General features: G+C 41.3%; 3 protein-coding genes across 3 annotated transcripts; 2 read left to right on the top strand and 1 right to left on the bottom strand.

Annotated features, from left to right (window-relative positions):
- The first annotated feature begins 1493 nt into the window (after positions 1-1493).
- LOC139290118 (uncharacterized) lies at positions 1494-4536 on the top strand. The gene is made up of 3 exons (XM_070911812.1): positions 1494-1808; positions 2575-3510; positions 4021-4536. Exons 1-3 carry the CDS (start codon positions 1494-1496, stop codon positions 4534-4536), a joined length of 1767 nt encoding a protein of 588 aa, XP_070767913.1.
- A 1306-nt stretch (positions 4537-5842) lies between these two features.
- On the top strand, positions 5843-17301 carry vars1 (valyl-tRNA synthetase 1). Its single transcript, XM_070911613.1, has 29 exons — positions 5843-5897; positions 6454-6809; positions 6900-7043; positions 7214-7421; positions 7506-7621; positions 7775-7850; positions 8167-8267; positions 8374-8501; positions 8599-8763; positions 8868-8949; positions 9038-9157; positions 9865-9973; positions 10075-10254; positions 10422-10546; positions 10690-10793; positions 10890-11048; positions 11414-11504; positions 11631-11736; positions 11977-12047; positions 12324-12449; positions 12554-12658; positions 13135-13282; positions 13455-13582; positions 13843-13998; positions 14157-14381; positions 14553-14664; positions 16085-16260; positions 16659-16808; positions 16894-17301. The coding sequence occupies exons 2-29, from the start codon at positions 6456-6458 to the stop codon at positions 16960-16962; spliced, it is 3834 nt and encodes a 1277-aa protein (XP_070767714.1). The 5' UTR covers positions 5843-5897; positions 6454-6455; the 3' UTR covers positions 16963-17301.
- Positions 17172-24538, bottom strand: abhd16a (abhydrolase domain containing 16A, phospholipase). Its single transcript, XM_070911614.1, has 20 exons — positions 24398-24538; positions 23754-23810; positions 23603-23669; positions 22242-22328; positions 21888-21973; positions 21631-21704; positions 21318-21425; positions 21122-21236; positions 20901-21002; positions 20717-20780; positions 20538-20587; positions 20097-20220; positions 19858-19962; positions 19713-19776; positions 19514-19570; positions 19051-19113; positions 18862-18938; positions 18556-18654; positions 18396-18442; positions 17172-17826 (listed from the first exon to the last, which is right to left on the bottom strand). Exons 1-20 carry the CDS (start codon positions 24536-24538, stop codon positions 17743-17745), a joined length of 1671 nt encoding a protein of 556 aa, XP_070767715.1. The 3' UTR covers positions 17172-17742.
- Between the last annotated feature and the right edge of the window lie 93 nt (positions 24539-24631).

Below are 24631 nucleotides of genomic sequence, written 5' to 3'. Positions count from 1 at the left end.
GTGTCAGAGAATAAAAGGTAAAATGTTATCCTTTCAGATGTATGAAGGTTTTTGTCAAGTTAAATTGTGTGTCAGGTTTCATTCTGCATGCTACCTAAAACAACTGGTTAGGGGTGTTGTATGTTTTTCTACAAATGTTTGTCATTGCACCATTTTAGATATTTAAAAAGCTGTGAATGTGTTAAACACACCGTATAGTATGACTTAATGCCCTGCCCAAAATATCACACCCTAAAACTCTCATTCCAGAGCTACAGTCAGTCACTGAGGTATGCAGTCGTTTGTGTGAATGCTTATTGTATGCAGGACGTGTGTACTGACACCATTCACTACACTAAAGCAATGAATAAGGAAAGCTCATGTAAACTTAGTTGCACATGTTTGTCTTTGCTTGCTTGACCTCTATGCAGAGGAATCCTGATACTGCTCTTGACAGAAGCCAAGGGGTACATTTGGCTCATGTTGGCCGTAACTCTTAAGCAACATGAAGGCAGTCTGGCAGGATTCCATCTCCTCTAGATGTCAAAAAGAGAGCCAGATATTTTTCTGCTCACTCTTACACATGGGCTTACACACAGGACTAGGTTATTAGATTACATGTGAATAGCTGTTTTCAGTACGTAACAGTTTTGTAAAGAACAGTCAGTGCCAACATCATGTCCCAACAGGCATGTTTCTAATATTAAGGAAAGCATGCTGCAATCTGCAAGATATGAAGAGGAGTGTGTTTTGTCTGGGAAGTTAGATTTCAAGAATCGCTGCACTCTGGGTGAGACAGTGACCCGTGACGTTGACACTGTCAGGATTAAGCTTTAATGAGGATTTCATGAACTGACGACGTTAAATTTAGAGCTCAGTTGCTCACATTTTACCTGGAGTTTCAAGTGAGAAGTCCTGCTTGATATGGAAGTATTTCAAAGCAACTGTTTGACTTCATACAGAGTCAGCACTTTCAGGAATGTGCTTTACCAAGAATGGACAACAAGAGTGTCAATCAAGGGACTAACCTAGTACAATGACCATTGCTTTGGAATGCAGACTTACAGGTAATTGACAGCTATTAATGGGTGTGAGCTTGGCATGTGTACCTAACAGCAATGGGAGTTAAAGGTGTAACCATAGAGAGTATAAGAGGGAGGGGTGAAGTGGAGGTACAGCCAGAGGGAGAGTCAAAGAGGGTGGAACTGACAGAAGGGGCGAGGTTGTCAGGGAAAGGGAAATGAAGGAGTAAGCAAGATTGTGCCTGCAACACAGATTCACTCTCTCGGAGTACAGCTGACATTAAAAGAGGACAGACATGGTTGGATACAAACTGGAGGAGAGAACGAGGAGCGAGTGAGAAAAACAACAAGCCATCAGCAGCCAACCTTGGCCACATTATCTTTTCCATCTATACACGGAAACCACTGAATAATTTATAAGCCTCTCCCTCTCGCTCTGTGTGAGTGCGAGTGTGTGAGAGAGAGGGGGGATTTGCTGAGCTCACCACCACCATGCTGTGTCCTGCTGCTGTCAGTGCAGCTGCTGCGGCTGTCTGGCTGCTGGCAGTGCTGGGCCCAGGCCTGTCTCTTCCAGCTGAGGACAACTCAGAGCCAGGCTTCAGCCTCTGCAGCCACTGCTTCTACAAACAGATGCCTCCTCGGGGAGCCTCTGAAGGGCCGCTGCTGCGACCACTCTGCCACGGACTGCCTGGGGGACTGGCGTTTGCCACTCTGTCCAAACCGACCTGTGACACAGCTGTCTACTCCGCCTTCCATCTCAGCCATGGATGGACACAGAGAGAGGGAGAGGAGGGGGGAGAGCTCGTGGTAAGGACGCATCTATCATGCTATTTAAAGTATAACCTGTTTTTGAATGATGGGATTTGAAAAATGAACAGTACAAAATCACAGAGTGGTGTTCCAGCATGCAAGCAGTAAATCAGATGTGAAAAGTAAGGAAGTAGTACATTTAAGTTCTGTACTTGTACTTTATGTTACTTTATACTTGTACTCCACAACATTTTAGAGGCAAATATTGTACTTTTTACTCCACTGTGTTTATCAGACAGATACAGTTACTTTTGAGATTAAGCTTTTATATAAAAATATGATAAGAAGAAGAAAATAAAACAGAATGCATTGTAAAACAATTAAAACCAGTGGTTCCCAACCTTTTTAGGATTGTGACCTTACAAAAAAGCTCTTACATGTTGTGCCTATGATGCCTATGAGTTGTTTGCAGTTCCACCAAAGAGACATTTCCCTGCTAACCTTTCTTTAATTTAAAGAACCCAAAGAGGTAAAAGTACCCAATATTCCTCAAAAAGCAAAGATTATAAAAGGCCAAAAAATAACAACCCCTCAGATTTATCATGTGACTAGTCCAGAGGTTCCCAACCCTCAGGATATATATAGACTAATTTAATATGACTAAAGGACCGCTGAACATTTGAAAATCATCAATTAAATCAAATGTATTGATTCATGATTGAAAATACTAGCTGAAGTATTTGTAAGGTAATACAGTGGGTGTACACCAGATTTTCATGCATTCCTATATTAACACTTGGTTTTGATGATTTTTTTCTGCCAGACAGAAGAAGAAGAAGGAGACAACATTAAAGTAGCAGTACCAGCCCTTCTCAGAGGAAGCGGGGATCCCTCTCATCCTGTCTCGCCCACAGACTCCCCGCTTCAACACTGGGACTCAACAGTCACAACACTGGTCCAGTCAAGCATCACTCCCCGATGCAGCACTGTAGGGGGTGATCTCTACATCCTCACCGGGGCGGGAGGTTTCGGGGCTGCCGAGGATGAAGACGAGGAGTGTCAGACGAAGCCGTTGTGGTCTGCAGTGTGCTGCGCTGTCCCAGAGGGGAAGAGTGGCTTCAGTGTGGGGTTAATCAGAGAGACAGAGGAAGGGGAGAGGCAAGTGAGCGTGAAGGAGCTGGAGGAGATGCTCGGAGTGGCAGAGCTGTTCTCAGAAGGCTGTGGAGGAACAGAAGGGGAGACTGTTGGAATCAGTGCGGGTCTTCACAGTGAGGGGCTCCCTGAAAATATAGAAGAGCTGGATGCAGATGTTACTGGTGAAAACACAGGAGCTGAAGATGTAGATTCAAACACTGCTAGCCGAGTCACTGAAGGAGAGGAGGTTAGTTCAGACACCACCAGCAAAGATTCAAATGGGGACATTAAGGAAAGTGCAGAGACGCTAATTGCTGGGGAACAGGCAGCAGGTGTTGATGCTCAGCCAGAGGAAGCTGGTGCTGAAGCTGATGTCGCTGATGTCAAAATTTCAGCAGATGCAGCAACTTCAGAGAGTAGCTGTGAAGAGCCGCATGATGTGACGCATTCAGGAGCTGTCAGATCAGCGTCTCCTGAGTCCTCAGCTGACTATGAAACTGTGGATGAACAAGAGACAGACGCAAATTCCAGCAGCACTCTGGTCTACATCCTTTCCACCGCCTTGTCCATCCTTAAAGCTCCACTGCAGCCTGTGTTCTCCACAATCACACAGCTACCTGGGCAGGTGATACAAGTCACTGAATCATTTCAAAATAGTTTTATTTTATTGAAACCTGAAGGGGATACTCCAGCAATTTAGCATTACACTGCCATAAGGCTCTCACAAGGGACTCATATATCTCTTGTGAGGGACTCAAAGAAAAAAATGAAAATTTGACCAATTGCAGGCAAAATACTGGATAATTAGGATAATATTTTGCAGAAGTTTGCAAAAGGCATCAAAAACACAATTGAAACAGACAAACAAACAACAACAACAACAATAGCAGCAAAAATATCAGTAATCATGGAATAAAACATTGAGATGTTTGTTCAGTGTAGTCGATTTGTAGAGAAACCTTTGCATTTTAACATGTTCAGAGTCGTTTGATAAATCTCCTCATTCCAGTTTGCTCCTCCCAGAGACAGGAATGAGGTGTGGCCTGTAGAATCATTCCCTCGGGTCATTCTGTCGTTTCATCATTCACACCTTTTTATCTCACTAAAGTGGCATTTTTGTTATATCTTTACTCAGGCGACATATGTTCTTCAGGAAGACCTTGGGGTTCTGTCTGCCCTGCCTGGAGACACCTTCTCCCTGCTCCACCTTCTGACCTCTGACCTCTTGTCCTGGATGGGCTCAGCTGCAGAAATGCTACTGGGTATCGGGGAAACATGCCTCTTTGGTGTCTACTACTGCACCTCCTCCATGCTGGGGGCCCTGCTGAACAGCTGCCACACTGGGGTCACTGGTATGGGGACCCTGGCTGGAGACACAGTGGGGATATTTGGTGATGTGTTGGATAATGGTTGGTGGGTGACAAAGTTCTTTGGAGGGCGGCTGTGGGAGCAGAGCGAGGGATATGTAGGAACAGTGGTGTCAGAGATGGGGGGTCAGGCGAAAGCTGTAGGTGGAGGGCTGGGGAGGCTGGTGTGGAGAAGTGGAAATGGGGTGGGTAATGTGTTTAGGCTGGGAGGGGGGTTAATAATGGGGATGGTGGACATGGTTGTTGGAGCAGTGAGAGGGGCTTTTGGGCAAGAGTCAGAGTGAAAAGTGGAGGAAAAGTCTAGACTCCACTTGATGCCATTAATGACAAACCTTTTCAAATGTTTTCTCCAGTTTTGGTTTGTAAATTTCTTTAGCACATAAGAGTGTGAAATAAAGGGGAACTACTTGATGTCATTTGATATGCCTTAGATGTTATAGAAGGATTGTAATCCACTACATCAAATGTTGTGGATTACACAATTTCTTATACTGTAGGTCTTACACTTCACTGTGGCTGGCTGTCTGAATAATATGCTGTATCTGAGATCTGGGATATTGTGACCCAACTGTGATTTAAAAAACACTGTGCACAAGGCTTTTGGATGTAATTATTCCAAACAATTCTTGTATGATACTTGTTATGATAAATGTTTGCTTACATGTACATTTGAATAAAAGAGATTGCTGGCTTATTGTACTGTTTTTATCTTTGTATATACTTGTGTAATGGAAATGTTTAACTCATCAAAACAAGACAGAGCTTCTGCCAAGCAGCTTGTTCTGCCAAGCAGCTATATAAAAAGCAGTCACAATTAGCTCCACCTCGACCGGCACAGCATTGCTACTTACATGTTAAAGCATTAATAATAATAATCCAATAATAGTAATAAAGATATATAATATGATAATGTAACAGTCCATTCTTCATAGTGTGTACTTTGACTTTTGATACTCTCAGTATATTTAGCTGATAATACTTAAGACTTTTACTCCAGTAAATCATTGAATGCAGGATTTTAATTGTATTTCCACACTGTGACATTGCTACTTCTTACCAGAGAAGGAAAATGACTAAACTAAGAAAATAACTATATAAAGTACAAGTATTGTACTTAAGTACATTTTTAAGATACTCCTTTATTTGGGTATTTCCATTTTCTGATACTTTCAGCTTCTTCTCCACTAATTCTCAGGGTGAAATATTGTACTTTTTACTTCACTACATTTATCTCACAGCTGTACTATAACACTTGGTTTTGATATAATGTAATTTAAATTATAACATAAAACTCTGAAAGGAGCCTTTCGGCATAATGGATACATTTTGGTACATTTTGATGATACCATTACAGTACTACATTTTATTATTTATATTCTTTAATCGATCGAATCGATATTGCTTTTACTTTACTTTTTTATGATCTGTATACTTTTTGCCCCATTGGATATTGTTGTTATTGGTGTTGTGTTTTTTTATTATTGTTAAGAAAATAATTTTTTTTTTATAAACTTCCGCTTTGTTGCGGAAGCGGCGGATCAAACCCGGAACACGTTGGTTGCATCAGACGAGAGGCAGAGAGGACTCATGTGGCTCTGCTGTGTATGCTAACTTAAGCTGACGTCTCTTTCTGTTTCTTTCAAAGGTATGGATAACTTCTTACAGACTTTTTCAATACCGAGCCACTGGCTTTTTAAACACTACATTTAAAACGAGTTTAAAGCAATGACTACGCGCGTAAACACGCGTCCAGCACAGCATGCACTTACAAGAACTCGAGTTTTAGTTTGTCTGATTAGCTAAAGCTAACTAGCCTGTTTGGCATGACACTTCATCAGCTTTTGACAGGTGGCAGAGATCAGCTTTACAGAAAGTAAAACAATTAGCTAACCAGATACTTAGCCATCGCACCGGACACTTTGAAACGACGAGTACTAAAACTTGTTTTCTTAAATACGTTTAAACCAGTTTGTTTACAAAGCTTACATTCCTTGTTAACCTTACTGTAGATGTCAGTTTGGAGTGACTCTGATGAACTAACGTGAACAGCGAACACACCCACTCCACCATTGTCAGGCAGATAAAGAATGTTTTTAATGGCATGCATACTTGTTTTGCAAAGTTACTCACTGACAGCAAAAAGAAAATATACACCAGTCAAAATTTGTTCATAGTGTACATAATTTCTGTGTCTCTACCAGGGATGGCCACTCTCTACGTGTCCCCTCACCCTGATGACTTCAGGAGCCTTCTGGCTCTCATAGCTGCAGAGTTTTGTCCATCCTCCCGCCCGAGGACCCTCACAGAGGACCCTCCTGCGTCCCTGAATGCCCGCTCCAGACCGACCCTGTTTCTGGGCGCTGGGGAAGGTGACTCCCTCCTGAGTGGGGCCAGCGCTGTGGCCTGGTACCTGGCCTTACAGGGGAAGAGGGCTGGTGTAGATACAAAGCAGCAGAGCCAGGTGTGGCAGTGGCTCAGCTTTGCAGACAATGAACTCACCCCGGTGTCCTGCGCTGTGGTCTTCCCTCTGATGGGGGTGATGGGAGTGGATAAGAAGGTGAGAGGAGTATCCAAATGCTTACTTGGACATGTGTGTGATTTATTCTTGTGAGGGTTTATTCTCAAATGATTTGTTGTGCACTCTCAGCTCCAGCAGAGTTCCCGTGCGGAGTTGATGCGTGTTCTTAAGGTTCTCAATCAGGCACTGGAACCGAGAACCTTCTTGGTGGGGGAGAGCATCACCCTGGCTGATATGGCCGTAGCTTCAGCTGTTCTTCTACCCTTTAAATATGTACGTATACTGCGCAGCAACAGGTTTTTCCACTTAGCTGATTGTCTCTCAGCATGTTTTCATAATCTCAACAATTTAGTACTGAGAAATCTCCGCCATGTTTGCCTCCTGTCAACATTTGACTGTGCCGTAATGAATATATATCGGTCAACTATAGTTTTTCTTTTTAGGTGTTGGAGCCATCAGACAGGAAGGTCTTGACCAATGTTACCAGGTGGTTCATGACCTGCATAAATCAGCCACAGTTCCTGAAGGTGTTGGGAAAGATCACTCTTTGTGAGAAGATGGTGCCAGTCACACCGAAGACAAATGCTGCTGCAAATGCTAAAGCTGCTAATGCCAGTCCTGCTGTTGATTCTGCCGATGCCACAGCTAATGGTCAGGAAGTTCTGTGCCACCGTTCATGAATATTTCCTGTTTGTGGGGACAGTATTATGATTTTTTTTGTGTTTCCTCCTTTAGGCCCACCAAAGACAGAAGCCCAACTGAAGAAGGAAGCTAAGAAGAGAGAAAAGCTGGAAAAGTTCCAGCAGAAGAAGGACATGGAGGCGAAGAAAAAGACGCAGCCACCGACAGAGGTATGGACACGTAACTTCTACAAATACAATGTCCAAAGACATTGGTGCCGCTTTGAAAAACATAAATATGGCCTATATCAACAACATAGCTTTTTTGCATAGTTTAAAATCACTTGTCATCAAATCACATGTGTTGTGATTTTTGTCTTTTAGAAAAAGGCCAAACCGGAAAAGAAGGAGTTGGGAGTGATCACATACAACATCCCGACTGCCCCTGGGGAGAAAAAAGGTGATTGATCAGTGTGGGAGTGTCTTCTCTCTTGTAACAGGAGGGATACTTGTGATATCACCATACTTGATGATTGTTTGGACAGTTCAGAGTAATATTACTTCCCCATGGTCGAGGTCCCCATAAATGCCTGACAACACATTCTAGTGTCCACAGACCGCTCATTGTCACATTTTGATGGTCTTTAGTGGTGGTGAGGGGGATATTATTATGTGACAAACTGACATCAGTGCATACTCTCTAATATTTATAGTTTTATCGCAATTAGCTTCTGGTCCATATGTCAGCCCGTTCTCTCTTTCTCTTCTGGTGTCAGATGTCATTAGTCCGCTTCCTGACTCCTACAGTCCTCAGTATGTGGAGGCTGCCTGGTATCCATGGTGGGAGAAGCAGGGATTCTTCAAGCCTGAGTACAGGGTAAGGAAGTCCTCCCCCTTACGCTATATTCATGCAACAGAAAATGACACGTTTATTGATAATTTTAGCCTGCAATAACATCCGTCTCCATCACAACTTTATGCAGAGGAAGAGTATCAGTGACCAGAACCCTCGTGGCATCTTCATGATGTGTATCCCTCCACCTAATGTGACTGGATCACTTCACCTGGGTCACGCCCTCACCAACGCCATTCAGGATTCTCTGACCAGATGGTAATGACTGCCTGAAATTCTTTTGTTGCATCATGGGATTTCTGTCTAAATCTCACTTGTTATGAATGTGTATGAATTGGTGTGCTTGTCTGTCCAGGCACAGGATGCGAGGTGAGACCACCTTGTGGAACCCGGGCTGTGATCACGCTGGTATCGCCACCCAGGTGGTGGTGGAAAAAAAGCTGATGAGAGAGAGGGGTATGAGCCGTCACGATCTGGGCAGGGAAAACTTCATCCAGGAAGTCTGGAAATGGAAGAACGAGTGAGTGAAGGAAGTAGTAGAAAGGAGGAGATGTGAGAGATTTGAACTGGGATAAATACTGGAATAAAGACACAGTAACAACTTAGCCGCTTTTGCCTTTTCAGGAAGGGAGATCGTATCTACCACCAGCTGAAGAAGCTGGGCTCCTCTCTGGACTGGGACAGAGCCTGCTTCACTATGGACCCCGTGAGTTTTCTGAAATCCCTGAACTAATTTGAATAGAATCGGAAGAAATATTCCTCATTCTCATGTCTATACTTGTTTTTCTGTCCAGAAACTTTCCTATGCAGTCCAAGAGGCCTTTATCCGCATGCATGAAGAGGGAGTGATCTACAGGAGCAAGAGGCTGGTCAATTGGTCCTGCACACTCAACTCTGCCATCTCTGACATAGAGGCAAGTATTTCTGTTAAATGAAAAGGAATGCATCTCATTAGAGTGATAAAGATCTAGGCCATTTCCTGTAAATCACAAAAGTTGCAAAAATGTGCTCTACTTGTTTCTATTCTTTTTGCATTGTATTATAATTTATTATTATATATTGAAAACTGTGAAGCGCTGAAAGCTGTCTTGGTTTAGATTCTTATATCTGCATTCTTTGATCAGATATTTCCAGATTTAATCACTAATTTTGCACGTGTACTGTATTTCCTCCAGGCAGTGTCTTTGTATGGCTGTTTGTGTTGAGACAAAATCAAACAGTGATGCGTTTGAGAAGGGAAATTAGATTTTGTGGGCATCACGGTGGCCTAGGGGCTAAGGTGCGTACCACATAAGTAATGTCCCTGGTTCAAGTCCAGCTGGGAACATTTGTTGCACACCCCCATCCCCCCCTCCTGTCTGGCTCTCGACTGCATACTGCTAATTAAAGGCGAAATGCCCCAAAATAATCCTTAAGAAAGTAGAAGAAATTGTATTTCATAGGAAAATGTGATTATACTGGGAAAAAAAGTGTTATTTTGGCATTCATAACAAATGTTATCAAATACTTTCAAACCCAGCCCTGCTTTGTTAACGTTATAAGGCTGTGATGGTGACAGATCCCAACACATTTGTCAGCACTGGCCATGCTGTGTTCTCTAAATCTTCTGGTTGGTTTGCAGGTGGATAAGAAGGAGCTCACCGGCAGGACTCTGTTGCCTGTGCCTGGTTACAAAGACAAAGTAGAGTTTGGAGTGCTGGTGTCCTTTGCCTACAAAGTGGATGGATCAGGTATGTGATCTCATAGCGAGCAGAATATTTTGAACAAGGACACCTTCTGTAACTTCTGTAATACTGTTCTTTACATTTCTCTTTCTCCTTCTGTTCCTTAGACGAGGAGGTAATTGTCGCTACAACTCGTATTGAGACTATGCTGGGAGACACTGCTGTAGCTGTCCACCCTGCTGACTCCAGATATCAGCATCTGAAGGGAAAAATGGTGCTGCACCCCTTCTGTGACCGCAAGATGCCGATTGTCTTCGATGACTTTGTGGACATGAGCTTTGGAACAGGTAGGCATGGGTACAGGAAGAGACAACCTATCAGTGGGTCTGCAGTGTGCTGAGAATAAGTAATCATAACAAGTCATTAAGCCAGGCCACTTTCCTTATTATGGCTGTTTTTTTCTTCTCTCTGCCCCTCCTGTCCCCCTTGTCCCCCTGCACCATTTTCTGTTCAGGCGCTGTCAAAATCACCCCAGCCCATGACCATAATGACTACGAGGTTGGAGAGAGACACAATCTGGCCTTCATCAACATCTTGGATGAAAATGGCCTGCTCATTAACGTGCCTGCTCCCTTCCTGGTATAGTGTCTCATTATCGTCTTTCCCCCTGCAGTGTGTGCATGTCCACTGTGACACTAAAAGTCAGGCTTCTTCATAGTTTGCTTGGTGTAGGAGTTTTATTTCCTAATTTTTCATTTTTAACTATTCTGTCTGTCCTCCAGGGCATGAAGCGTTTTGAGGCCAGGAAGGCAGTGCTTCAGGCTCTCAAGGACAGAGGCCAGTTTAAAGAGATCAAAGACAACCCTATGGTTGTCCCAGTCTGCAGGTAAAGTGTGTGCAGAAGTAGAACAAAACAGGTTATTTGTGTTTTAGACCTATTCTGGATCATCCTTTAAGCCCCGTTGTTTATCTGTCCTATCAGTCGTTCCAAGGACATTGTGGAGCCGCTGCTGAAGCCTCAGTGGTATGTGAGCTGCACAGACATGGGCAAGCAGGCCGCAGATGCTGTCAGAGAGGGACAACTCAAAATTATCCCTGATCACCACCTCAAGACGTGGTTCAACTGGATGGACAACATCAGGTAATTATCTCTTTATTTTAAATGCATTTCTTCTGTTTTATATTGTTTATATTTCAAAATGGATCTGAGTGGTTTGGCTTTTTATGGTCAATTTATTTATGGAAGACAGTGTTATCACAGTGACTACTGTTTTGATATATGCATATACCTGTATTTTAACCTGGAACCAGAGAATGTATGGCAGTTTTGCTTGAAATATTTTTTTTAATAGTTGATTAATTATCAAAATAGTTAGCAATTAATTTTCTGTGAATCAGTTAATTGATTAAACGACTAATTGTTTCAGCTGTAGAGATGGATTATTTCAAACAATCCAGTGTGTAGTGAGTTCTGTTTCATATTCCATCCATCCATCTTCCTCTCAGGGACTGGTGTATCTCTCGGCAGCTGTGGTGGGGTCACCGCATTCCTGCTTACTTCGTCACCGTCAACGATCCCTCAGTGAAACCAGGAGAGGTAAGTAGATGTCTGACACTGTCAAGGTCTAGAGGCTTTCAGATGATAGATAAAAGCTATTTGCGTGCCTATCTTTGCCTGTTTCCTTTATTTATTTACCCTTTTCTTGTTTTTATTTCCCTCCAGGACATGGACGGTCATTACTGGGTGAGTGGGAGATCGGAGGAAGAGGCCAGAGAGAAGGCAGCAAAACGCTTCAATGTGACTGCGGATAAAATTACCCTCAGACAGGGTAAACTTCAGTTTTTAATTTAGCATTACCACAATTAATGTAAAGGTTATCTAATCGAGTCAAGTCAATTGTATTTATATAGCTGTCATGTAAATAATAGTATATACAATTATGATGACAAAATGTAGATTGTTCTAGTTGATAGTCAGTTCATGTTTTGCTAATACGCAGATTTACCTAATTGAATTCATTCTACTCCATATTCATGCAGATTAGATAACTTTTGTTCCTGTGTTTCAGACGAGGATGTTCTGGACACTTGGTTCTCATCTGGCATTTTCCCTTTCTCCATCTTCGGATGGCCTAATGAGGTAAAAGACTGAGGTCAACCACCTTTCTACTGACACAAATAGGACTTTTTTTGCAGTAGATAGCAAAGTTATCCTCTGCAGTAGAAACACTGCTCTAAAACTTCAAATTATGTAATAAAGACAAGCGTATAAATTACTCTTTTTTACTTTTAGTAATATATTGAACTGGTTCACGCCCATGTCGCGGTATAGTGTTCTGTATAAAATATGACCTTTTAAACAGTGTTGTTTGTGTATTTCCATCATAAATATTGCTATTTGTGGTTTTCCTTTTAGACCCAGGACCTGAATGTGTTCTACCCTGGCACCTTGCTGGAGACGGGCCATGACATCCTGTTCTTCTGGGTTGCTCGTATGGTGATGATGGGCCTCAAACTGACTGGCAAGCTGCCCTTCAAAGAGGTGAGACCAATCACGATTGCCACAACCCAAAATGTAACATAACAGGATGTAACATTAGTGTTACTAGCAGGACGTGACTAAGTAATGATGATGCTTTTTTACAGGTTTATCTGCATGCAGTGGTGAGGGACGCCCACGGACGGAAGATGAGCAAATCTCTGGGCAACGTCATTGACCCTCTGGATGTCATTACAGGGATCTCCCTGGAGGTAAAGCCTAATCACACTTTGATGCATGTTCAGATACACAGTCACACATAGTCTTGGTTTGTCTTTTACATGGTCGCCACACACTCATTGCACCCCTGAGGCCCATATTCTTATGTAAGCTTTATTAAGCAGCCTTTTCTGCTTCCAATGAGCTTTTATTGAGGCCATCAATCTCTTTACCAGCTGGGGGGGGGGGGGTGCTCAGTCAGACGAACAGACCTGTCCTCTAGAGGGCACTGAAGGACTTTTAGTGAACTGCACTTTACCCTTTGTTTTCCTTTTTTTATAGGTCCTTTCCTGTCCGCACAATTAAAACATCAATAGAAAATCAATACATATATGTTTAAAAATAACAAACAAAAAAACATCAAGCCGTGTCTCATTCTCAAGATGAAAAGAGAAAATTGTTGAACTCAAATTGTTTTGCTTTTCAAATGGTGACATCCCTCCTAATTCTCTATCCCCCGACCCTCTAGGGTCTTCATGTCCAGTTGGTGGACAGCAACTTGGATCCACTGGAGGTGGAGAAGGCAAAGCAGGGCCAGAAGTCAGACTACCCAAATGGCATTCCAGAGTGTGGCACAGATGCTCTCCGGTTCGCCCTGTGTGCATACACTAGCCAAGGTGAACTCATTTGTTTGTTTTTCTTACTTTCTCTCTTGTGCCTCTATTGGCCCACAGCCTTGAATTTATAAAATACATCAAAACACTGTGAAAAAACTGCATTACAATCCTCTCAGTACAAGGTCAGTAATATGTACTGAAATTATTATTTATTCATGTGTGTGTTTCCCAGGTAGGGATATCAACCTGGATGTCAACCGCATCCTGGGTTACCGTCACTTCTGCAACAAACTGTGGAACGCTGTGAAGTTCGCCATGAAGACACTGGGAGACAACTTTGTACCATCAGAGAAAGCCCAGGTGAGACCAGGAGAAAACATGAAGGACAGAGAGCATAAACAAGGGCTGCTCCATACTTATTTATATTCATCCAGTGCCATATTTTAACCAAGTAAATGTTTAGTACAACTGTGTTCTTGTTACCATTATTTCTCTGGGGGTTTAGTTTGCAAATATGCTGCCCTGCTTTGTATTCATAAACTTGTACACGTTGACATTTGGGAGGTACACAGTACAGGAGTCGTGTTTACTGAACCTGAACATGCATTCAATCCTCTCAGTTGTGTGGAGAGGAGAGTGTATCAGACAGGTGGATTCTGTCGAGACTGAGTGCTGCTGTTGGTCTCTGTGACGCTGGCTTCAAGGCCTACGACTTCCCAGCAATCACGACCGCCATCTACAACTTCTGGCTGTACGAGCTCTGTGACGTCTACCTGGTAAGGAACTTTCAGTCCGCTGAGCAGCCTAGGTCCATTCATTAAATTGATTATGTGAGGACATGTAAATGGTGAATGATTTTGCAGAAGACTGTGTACTCGGGACCATTCCACTACTTTTCCCTCATCTCTTTCCTCCCACTCTTCTTGTCCTCCAGGAAAGTGTGAAACCAGTGTTCAGTAAAGCCGAGGAAGACAGCACGACCCAGAGACAGGCTCTGGTGTGCAGACAGACCCTTTACACCTGTTTAGATGTCGGTCTGCGCCTTCTGTCTCCCGTGATGCCCTTTGTCTCTGAAGAACTCTATCAGAGGTTACCACGGCGACGACCTCAGAGTGATCCCCCCAGCATCAGTGTCACATCCTACCCTGACACAGAGGAGGTGAGATAAGGAAGTGGTGAATGAGAGCCGTTAAACTCACTGATGTACAGTCTCACATATTGTCAGAGGGTGGACATCACTTATTATAAATAATAGTTACTGAAGTTCATTTTTTGCTGACGCTCTCCTTCTGTCTTTGTGAGCCCTAAGTTTTTCTGTGATTTGTTGCAGTTCTGCTGGCACAGTGAGGAGGTCGACCGTGACATGGAGTTCATAATGACTGTGGTCAAGACGATCCGGTCACTGAGGGCCGACTACAACCTGACCAAGACCAGAGCCGACTGTAAGACGACACACACAAACTAAATTATAAAAGTTACTCTGAAATAAATGTTGGTTTAAGGCCGACTACTCATCATCATCTCATTTAGAAAGGGAAACTGACACACTGCAGGAGCCTCACACTCATTGCCCTGATGAATATAATTGGTGGTGAAAATAGTACATTTACTGAAGTACTGTACTTAAGTACAGTTTTGAGGTACTTTTCCCTGACATGATTATCTCCATTTTATGCTACTTTATACTTCTACTTCACTGAATTTCAGATGCAAATATTGTACTTTTTACTTCAAAATGTAATTTAGTTACTTTGATGATAAATAATTTACATACAAGACATATGATTAGCTTGATATGATAAAATATGATGTATTGTAATAATTAAACTACAAAATGGTATTTATTATTATTATTATTATTATATTACATTAAATGCTGCTTACACGTTATTGCATCAGTACTAACAATCTAGCAACATGATATGGTGGAAGTTCCATATTTATTGCTTATATTATTCCTATTTTTATATTTCATACATTCACAGTACAGGATTGTGGCTCTTTTTCTCCTGTCTGTGTGCAGGTCAGTTTGACCTTTGGCATGGTGGGCCTTTATTCCAAGCATCCTCTCTTCTTCCTCTGTGAAGCTTCAATATTTTCTCTCTCTCACAGCGATAATTAGAAAACTCTGTCTCTCGAGGAAAGAGGAGGGATAAGACAGCCAGGGATGCTTTTGTCTGTCATTGATCTGTCCATAAAGCTTGAGTGTAACTTCATTCTGTGGTTCGAAACTCTGACAACTGCTCTTTTTGAATTCACTTTATTACTATATATGTATATATATATATGTGTGTATATATATATATATATATACATATATGTGTATATATATATATGTGTATATATATACATATATGTGTGTATATATATATGTGTATATATATACATATATGTGTATATATATATACATATATGTGTATATATATATATATATATACATATATGTATATATATACATATATGTATACATATATGTATATATATACATATATGTATACATATATGTATATATATATATATGTGTATATATATATATGAATTAGTATTATTACATGTATCCTATGATTGCTTACTTTTACCTTTTGACACTTTAAGTACATTTTGTTGATAATACTTATGTGCATTTACTTAAGTAGGATTTGAATGCAGGACTTGGCAGTAGTAAAAGAATATTACCCAGGTTGACAAATACCTGAATTTCCATTAAGCCAGTTGTACATGTAAATGCACATAAACAACAATCTGTTTCTGTTCACACTAATTGTTTCAACCACAAGCTGCATTAAATCCTGAATGTATCTAGTCAACAAGTTATCTTTTATGATGCCTAAACTTGTTCAATTTACTCATTTTCTCTCCCAGGTTACCTCCAGTGCATAGACTCTGCAACTGTGTCGCTGGTGCAGAAGTACAGTCTGCAGATTCAGACCTTGTCTTATTCTCAGGCCATCATCCCTCTGACTGCCAACCAGCCTGTCCCAGAAGGTTGTGCTGTGGCTATCGCCTCTGACAGATGTACTGTCAACCTTGTGCTCAAGGTGAGAGCTGATAGTCTTTTCAATTTTGTTCAGTTTTGTCCATCCCTCTTCCTCTTCTGATGTGCAAATGCATTCGTTCTGCGTTTGTTGGAGTTTCCTTAGGCACAAAATGGGGTAATGTTTACCATAATTTACTTGTTCTTACATTTGCAAATCAGTTAAATTCACTGGTTCTGTTTTGACAAGTTACATGATTAACTGAATAGTCTGAGAGCATGAATGCACCTCACCTACTTGTAATCAAGACAGGTAAATAGGCTAGGAATACTATTTCAACTAGATCTCCTCCACTTGAATTTGAGCTTAGTGTTTCCCCCGTCCCTCCTTTACTGACCCGAAATAACGATCTTAATTTACAACTGTTGTCCTTATCGTCACTTCACCTTTAATTCCCCCAGGGTCTCATTGATGTGGAGAAGGAAGTGGCTAAACTGATGACAAAGAAGGGAGACTTAGAAAAACAGATGGAGAAACTGAGAGAGAAGATGGCAAAGAGTGACTACAAGGAGAAGGTGCCAGTGAAGGTGCAGGAACAGGATGCTGAGAAGGTGGGAAAAATAAATTGACTCGCAGGTTTCTTGGTTTGTAAGACATGTGAATTACTGGTAAATAATTACTTCCTTTTCTCCACAGCTACGACAGAGCCAAACTGAACTTGAAAAAGTAAAAGAAGCCATGGACAACTTCAGGAAAATGATGTAACTCTCCCCTTTAGCATTATGTAAAACAAGATTTATTTCCACTTTTTTCATGTTGGTGTATTCATTTTCCAAGTTGATTATAGTATGAAGGGAATTCAATAAAGCTCTTATGACAGTGTTGTTCTGAGGTAATCTATTAATCTAAGTCTGTATATATGTGCAATTTGTTGAACACTTGTAACAAGTAATGAACAAATGAATTCAGTCCCTTATGTCAAATATTTTATTCAGCATATTTAATAGAACATGTAAGAGCATCATTTTAGATACAGCTTTGTTCATCAAGACACAAAAGAAATAAACCTGAAAAGCTTTTTTGGCTGCATTTTTAAAGATTAAAATTCCTCTGACACCATTAAGATTATTTTATATTATTTAAATTGTAACAGTGTTTCTACTTATAATTGCTTCTTTACAAACACAGCCAAAGAGGGAACAATGGAAGGAGTGAGAGATGGCTCGTGCATTCACATGAAATGCATCCGTTTTTCCTTTTTTTTAAGAGACAAAAACTAAAAAGTATGATTAACGACTAACCTTAAAAGAAAAGATGTACCATATTTACAGGTTAGATACAGGTTTTTGGGTGGGGGTAGAAGGGAGGGGCAATAATAGACCAGATCCTTCCAGATGCCACCACAGCAACACTATACATAACAAATGTCTTGAAAAGAATCTGGAACAAAATCCCTAATACATTCACACCATGCCAGGAACACGCTCTGACCACGGGCCATCCAAATCCTCCGCTGCTCATTTCCTCTCATCCATCCATCTTTCTTTACAGTCTCCAGGGTGAGTGGAACTCCGAGGCGGGGAGGGGAGTGCAGTGTGTCGTTTCAAAGTTTCGCATGTACTTCCGTGCCTGGGAGAGGGAAAAGACATCAGGGATTGAGGAAGAATGAGAGGTGTGGGAGGGCAATGAACAAAAAGTGCAGAACTTGATTATATTAGCTTTGGTCTGTCTGGCTCAGTGCCATACAAATCTCTCCCATCTCTTTAAGGGTCTACACGGGAGGTGAATAAAGCCTAATTCCAAGGTATTACCGAGGGAGGGAAAGCATAGCATTAGCTGTAATTGATGGCACTCCTCTTGTTTGATGTTAAATGACTTCAATAAGCTGAGCGCAGTGAAATATATTATACCAGTCAACCTGAGAGCGCAGGTGAGCTGGTTACTATGGCGACCGGAAAAGTGTTCCTCAGTGGTAATGATGCCTGTGAATAGCTGTGATGGGTTTTTTTGGAGTGCGAGAGAAGGGGGAAGGTAAGCCACCCTTAAACAAGAAAGAAAAAAGGGCCAATTGGAGAAAAGGAAATTAGACTTGGAGAGATGAAATAAGGACAACAGGTGGCTGTCCTTTAAACTAGACAGGAGAAACAACTGTACATCCTGAGATTGAGTGCATGGATAACAATAGATTATCTCCTTACCAAGAAAAGAGCCAGCTGCCGCCTTCCCTCTAGAGTCATATCTTCACCTGGTAACATTAAGAGTGCGTGAGACCATTTGAAAGTACTGTGAGGTAATACATGCTGTATATGTTAATTTAAGTTAATTTGCCTTGTAAATGTGAAAGACCCCGGGGCTTACCAACACTCCATGGAAACAAAACATCTCTGTCTGCTTGATACGACTGCAGCACAGACACACACCAGTCATCGTCCACCTCGTAGCCACTGTACACAGATGCTGCAGAGAAAGTGTGCTGGTATTAGTAGAAATAACTGCGCAAGTGTTCAAATCCTAAATGTAAATATAGACATTTTCTTCAGTTTAATGCAATATGTTTAATTTTAATTTACAAAAACTTAACTTAAAAGGTTAAGCAGAGTTTAAAAGGCAATTTAAAGTGTCCAACACAGTCAAATGGTGGCGTGAACACATGGGCAGCCTTACCTTCTTCTAAGTGATTGGAGGATCCCAGCCATTGTCTGACAACTCTAACCCCTTCATCTGTCATTATTTTGGGGTACCTAGGCAAATGACATCACCACTTATATATGTCTCACTCAACAGTCGAGATACATTGAGCGCCTCCAGCAATGAGAATACTGAAATTACATGTTTAAGAATCAGGAGACTGACCTGAATTGTAGCAGTTTGAGCAGGAGGTCGTTGCCTCTGTTAGACATGACATCCTCTGGACCCCTGTAATACAGTGAACAACTTAATATCATATAGTGTCAGTCTTCTGACAAGGTCAAGTGGATGCTTCTACTTCTGCCTCAACTAGCGAGACACTTAACCCTCACCACATTGACAATTACTGTGTTGTAAACAGCAAATGATTCAAGTGCTGGGTAATTTTCTGGTGTGAACGTGAGTTAATTACATTGGAGCATGAACTATGGTGTAAGGTATATTGCTATAATGTGAGAGTCCTTGAATATTTTGTATTGAATATGTGTATCACAAGTGTTATGCCCCCAATCAACATCCTATTTCAACCAAAATGTTTCCTGTTAACATTATGCATTTGTAAACCCAATGGAAAGCAAACCTGCTATACTATATATTACACATTTCAAGATCAACTGTGGGGACTCACGTTGTGGTGATGATCTCATCTCTGGTTCTCCTGATCAGCAGGACTGGTCCCTGATATCTGGAGGAGGAGTTGTGTTAATTATCAGCCACATCACTGTGAGCTACGCCAACAATTACACTCCAATATGTTGCGTAATGTTCAATGATGCAGACTTTGACTTTTATGATTAGTGTCACTATAAATAGACATTCCCACTCACTTGAGAAGCTGCTCAGCGTTGTTGAGGTTCATGTACTGCCTAACTGTGTGTTGTACCAACGGCCCTAAGAGAGAACACATATATTTCAGTTGCTAAAACAAACCTATCTGCTGAAATCAATTAAGATTTTAACCACTAGACTCACTCCAGCTGTCAGGCATGACCTTGAGGGCCAGAGGTAGGAGGTCATCGAAGGAGGCGTCCAACACTAATGATTGGATCTCTGGGTATGACATCACTGCCCAACTTGCTAATAAAGGAAATGGAAAGATAAAAGATGAAGAGTAGGGATAAATAGAACTAGCAAGGAAGGACTAAAAAACATGATTCACATGTATAGCATTAAAAAAGTGCCCATCATGTATTGTTGTTGTCTTTGTGTACCTGTGAATCCTCCTATGGACCAGGCATATATGATAGTATCGCTGAGCTGGAAGCCCAGCTTGTGTATTGCAAACTGGATCACTACATCCATGGCATTGGCCTCATTCTGGGGGAATGGCACTCCCTGGTAGAAAGATACGAGTAAAAAAGCAATATCCATGCATTATTAAACATAAAAGTAACACTCAAACCACCTACGAAACCATCCACTGCCAAAGAGTTAACAGATTTTAAAATATTTTATTCCACTCCACTGATAATATCAACCATGGGAGTGTACTTGTTCTCTTGTGCAATACTGCCCAACTGAAACCAGAATTTCAACATGGCGTTGTTTTCCACTGCGCTGTCTGTTAGGACTATGTGAAGCACAGGCATACCTTGTAAACTAATGCTGGTTTAAGGATTAAATGTAGTACCAAATCTGACAAATCTGCTTACCGTACTGCCTCCAAAGCCAGGGTGGTTCCAGCCCAGAACAGAGTAACCACCTACAGTGCACATCAACACAAGAGACTATAATAGAAATACAGCAATTTCAGGCTATGCTTATCCACAAAAAATGTAAATAGCTTTATAAATTATCTTGATTCTTGTGTGTGAAGTAGTGTATTCCTCACCCTCCAGTGGGGTGTTCATGCAGCCCACCTCATAGAAGCCTGCGTTCCCCTCACAGCAGATGACCTGTGGCAGAATTCATACATTTCAAGAATCAACTGTAATGTGACTGATGTGACACGAGTTTTTGTTGGACCCTGGAACAAGACCGACGCACAGAAACAACAAATCATTGCAGACATTTACCAGAGTCTGGCCATTCTGTCCCCCATCTCGCCTTCGATCCACAAACATTGTGTCGATCTCATTACCATCGCAGGCCACAAGCTTGTTTCTTTGGCCATCAAACTGTGAGAAAATTGATGGAAATTGACAGAGAATGACAGAGATGATAGATGATGGTACTTATTTGCAAAGTTATTTTAAGTGACAGAGAGTGAGTGAGTGTGTGTGTGTGTTTTCTTTACCTCTTCTATTAACCTAGCCTGGCCTTGCTGGAGCATGGGCCTCATGGCTTTCTGTAGTAAACCTACAGAGCCAGGGTACAGCATCCTCCTCCCAAATGAGTGGGCAATAAGAAAACTGGAGAGGAAGAAAACATGTGACATGATACAGTCAGGCTGAGCCTTCATTTTTTAATCGTGCCGCATACACTGCATTTACCTGATGATGTGGCATGGTAGAGTGCGCACAGAGTTGAGGACACTGTCTGCTGCTCCTCTTAATCTGGGCTCTGGCTTTAGCAGAGAAACTCCAGCCTTGGATAGTTTCCTGAGTCAAAGAACAGAAAACACAAGGCATAAGGCATAAGGCATAAGTCACAAGGCATTTTGACATTCAATGGATGCTTTTATCCAATGTACTTCATAGAGCTTTGAATGCATGTATTTATAATGAACTGACCCTGGTGGGAATAGAACTGCAGTGAACACATGGCCCTTTAAAATGGCAATAAAATATAAGAGCAAAAACTTACGGGTTGCTGACTTCTGTCCAGCTGAAATCCGAAGGCCAGCACGAGAAGTCAAAGTCATAGCACCTCACTTTTTTCTACAAGGAACGCACAAACAAAAAAGAAGTAGTTCCTTGAGTTAAATTCTGATGTATTAATATGGAAACTTACAAACATATTGTGATTATTCTTTTGTCCCATTGTTCCCCAGAACATTGGACTACTAATACCAATAGCAAATCCTGATGTTCAGTGTTTGTACCAAGTTGCCATGGCCTCACCTTGTTTGCTGGTGTGTGATTCTTCTTGGTTTCTTCAAGAATGGAGATAAACTGAAGATACTCTGAGTTTTTCCATCTCCCCCACCCTTGGGGAGACAAGGAAAGAGGGAAGGGAGGCAGGAAGAAAGAGATATACAGTAAGTGGAGTGCACATGAGAAAAAAACAAAAAACATTTTGCTGCAAAGCCTCAAGGGTGCATTTAGTATGCTTTGTGGGTGTAGACCTTGTCCAACTGTCTCAATGTTAATTAAATCTTATTGGCATACGGCATATACAGCATACTTTTTGATATCTAAAGATGAATGAATTGAATTAGTCATCGCCTGCCAGTAAGTTGAAATCTGTAGCCTCACCTCTGAGACAGGCCACTCCTAGAAGACACACCAGCACTGTACCCACATACTGACTCACTGGAGCCAGCTTACTGCTGCAGATGTAACCTAAAAATACACAAAGCAACAGTGACACAGACATCCACATAGCCCCCCTCCCCCTTTCTCTGCCAGACTTAAGCCTTATTAACGGGTACCACTATAAAAAACATTCACAGTCTGACAACTACCCTACAACCATATGCATAAATCAATATCAGAAGCTCAATTATACACTAAGAAGTACCACACAACCTCAAGCAATTAATTTCTATTGATGCATAGTCTTGCTGGATGATTCAGTTGATTAACTTTGTATTAATCCTGCTTGTAGGAGAACAGCAGTTCCCAAGAACATCCCCCCAATGGCAATTTTTAATGGAGGCAGAAATGTCATCCAGAAAAAACATATATACATATTTTGGCATATGTCACTGCCAAACCTTCTGGGAAAGACTTCTACTGAAACATGTCAATGTCACATTTAAAGAGTATAAAGGCACTATACACCATGAGAAAATTTGCTATTCTCCCAAAGCTGGGATTGTTTACACAGAAGTAGGACTGGGAGATGAGGTTGAAATCATTATCATAATATTAATCTCAATATTTTCCAATATACATTATATATTTATATATCATAAATATGTATGCAAAATTACACAGAAACTAATCAAACTGATGTTCAAAGCTATTTACTGCTATACATTAAATTAAACCAAATACTTCATATGTATCAAACAAAATGTTTTAATAACATCTTGCTCAGAACATGGAATTTTGTAGAGAGATAACATGATAACATCACGATTTTTACTGAAATTCAATAAGTGATGATATTGAATTATCACCCAGCTCTTGCCGAGATCTGCCCCTCTTTGTAACATCAACTCATATGATTAGTCACAACTTAGACTACAATGAACAATTATTTTCACTTTGAATTAATCTGACGACTATTTTCTTAATCAACTGATTGACCCTTTGGTCTATTAAACATCAGAAAATAATCAAAAACGTCTATCGCAGTTTCCTAGAGCCAAATGTTATATCTTTGAATGTCTTGTTCTGCCCAACCAACAGTCCAAAATCCAAACATATTAAATATATAAACATGTTATTCAATAGAGAAAAGCAAGAAACCCTCACATTGGAGGATGTGGAACGAGAGAATGTTTGTTGTTATTTCTTGATACGTGACTTATCAAAACATTTTGTGATTAATTTTCAGCTGATTGACTAATATTTCTAATTATTTCAGCTCTGGTCATACCTGCAGTAAATAGTAGAGAAGACATTAGTCTCCCTGTGTTTCCCGCCAAACATAATTAACACAAACTTACCTTTCCTGTACAGATAGCAGAGGAGAAGAGGAGAGCTGTAGTAGGACAGAGACCACAGTGCTGAAGCCTGGAAGGAGAAAACACAAACTTTACTTGACAGAACTTCTCAATTCTTTCCATACAGTATTATCAATCATACAACCATACTGACCCAGCCGAGGATGCTGTCAGTGTGTTTCTCCACACTCCTGGGTTGGTAGTTCCATCCCTGCGAAGAGTGGGAGAAATTGTTGTTCATATCAGGAGCACTGTCGCTAATGTCTGCCGTTGAGATAGCTAACGTTAGCTAGCTAGCTAGCTAGTAGCGCTGACTGTAGATACTTAACGAGACAGGGTGACAGATAATCCAAAAACACATCGTCTATACAGTAGCTCTGTTAAAGTTAACATTTAAGCTTATTCTTATTATTTGTTTTCTGTTCAGCATGTATCATTTCTCTTCCCGTCTTGGCAAAGTTTACTCTCACCTGCCTCTCACTTAGCGTTAGCATAACCAGGTTAATGTCATTGAGGGAAACAGTTTGAAGTTACAGTTAGACTGGCTGTTACTGTGACGGTGAAATGGAAGGGAATTGAACAAGAAAAGATAACGCGTTTAGATGTGCGCCAGTGATTTCATTCATTTACAAACTGCCACCCCGGCTGTACAGTGCAGTGACAGCAGGGTTTCAATAACAAACACCAGACACTTCCGGGACGCAGCGCTAGCTACATCAATGCTATCAGATGAAATACTGTTCAGTTTACGCAGTCGGCTGTACTCAATTATATGCAAAACATTATGGATATCCCTACCCTCCTCCCCGCTCTGCCTTCGGGTCGAGACGGGTCCGGTGACCGGTGAATTCGTTGCAAATGAGGCCCTAAAATACAGCGGAGCCACATCCAGCCGGCCATTCTTCCACTATGAGGACTACGGAAGCCTGTTCTAACCATAAATCTCAAACGCTAAAGAGCTCTGAAGGTTTTTGAAAAAAAAATATTGGAGACAAGCAAAATTACAGACAACAACGTTTATTTATAAATATC

The sequence above is a fragment of the Enoplosus armatus genome, chromosome 9 (genome assembly GCF_043641665.1).
Source record: "Enoplosus armatus isolate fEnoArm2 chromosome 9, fEnoArm2.hap1, whole genome shotgun sequence".
NCBI classification, from domain to species: domain Eukaryota; kingdom Metazoa; phylum Chordata; class Actinopteri; order Centrarchiformes; family Enoplosidae; genus Enoplosus; species Enoplosus armatus.
This window is presented reverse-complemented; position numbering and strand designations above follow the sequence as displayed.

Bases quoted from the DNA above. Each gene is read 5' to 3' on its own strand.
- vars1 (XM_070911613.1), top strand. From the start codon at position 6,456: ATGGCCACTCTCTACGTGTCCCCTCACCCTGATGACTTCAGGAGCCTT. The intron at 8,764-8,867 runs GTGAGTGAAGGA...TTGCCTTTTCAG, and splicing joins GTCTGGAAATGGAAGAACGA to GAAGGGAGATCGTATCTACC. The intron at 13,999-14,156 runs GTAAGGAACTTT...CTTGTCCTCCAG, and splicing joins AGCTCTGTGACGTCTACCTG to GAAAGTGTGAAACCAGTGTT.
- abhd16a (XM_070911614.1), bottom strand. From the start codon at position 24,538: ATGGTTAGAACAGGCTTCCGTAGTCCTCATAGTGGAAGAATGGCCGGC. The intron at 20,221-20,537 runs GTAAGCAGATTT...TCTTTCTACCAG, and splicing joins CTGGCTTTGGAGGCAGTACG to GGAGTGCCATTCCCCCAGAA. The intron at 19,963-20,096 runs GTACACAAAGAC...TTCCTTTATTAG, and splicing joins GTCCATAGGAGGATTCACAG to CAAGTTGGGCAGTGATGTCA.
- LOC139290118 (XM_070911812.1), top strand. From the start codon at position 1,494: ATGCTGTGTCCTGCTGCTGTCAGTGCAGCTGCTGCGGCTGTCTGGCTG. The intron at 1,809-2,574 runs GTAAGGACGCAT...TTTTTCTGCCAG, and splicing joins AGGAGGGGGGAGAGCTCGTG to ACAGAAGAAGAAGAAGGAGA. The intron at 3,511-4,020 runs GTGATACAAGTC...ATCTTTACTCAG, and splicing joins TCACACAGCTACCTGGGCAG to GCGACATATGTTCTTCAGGA.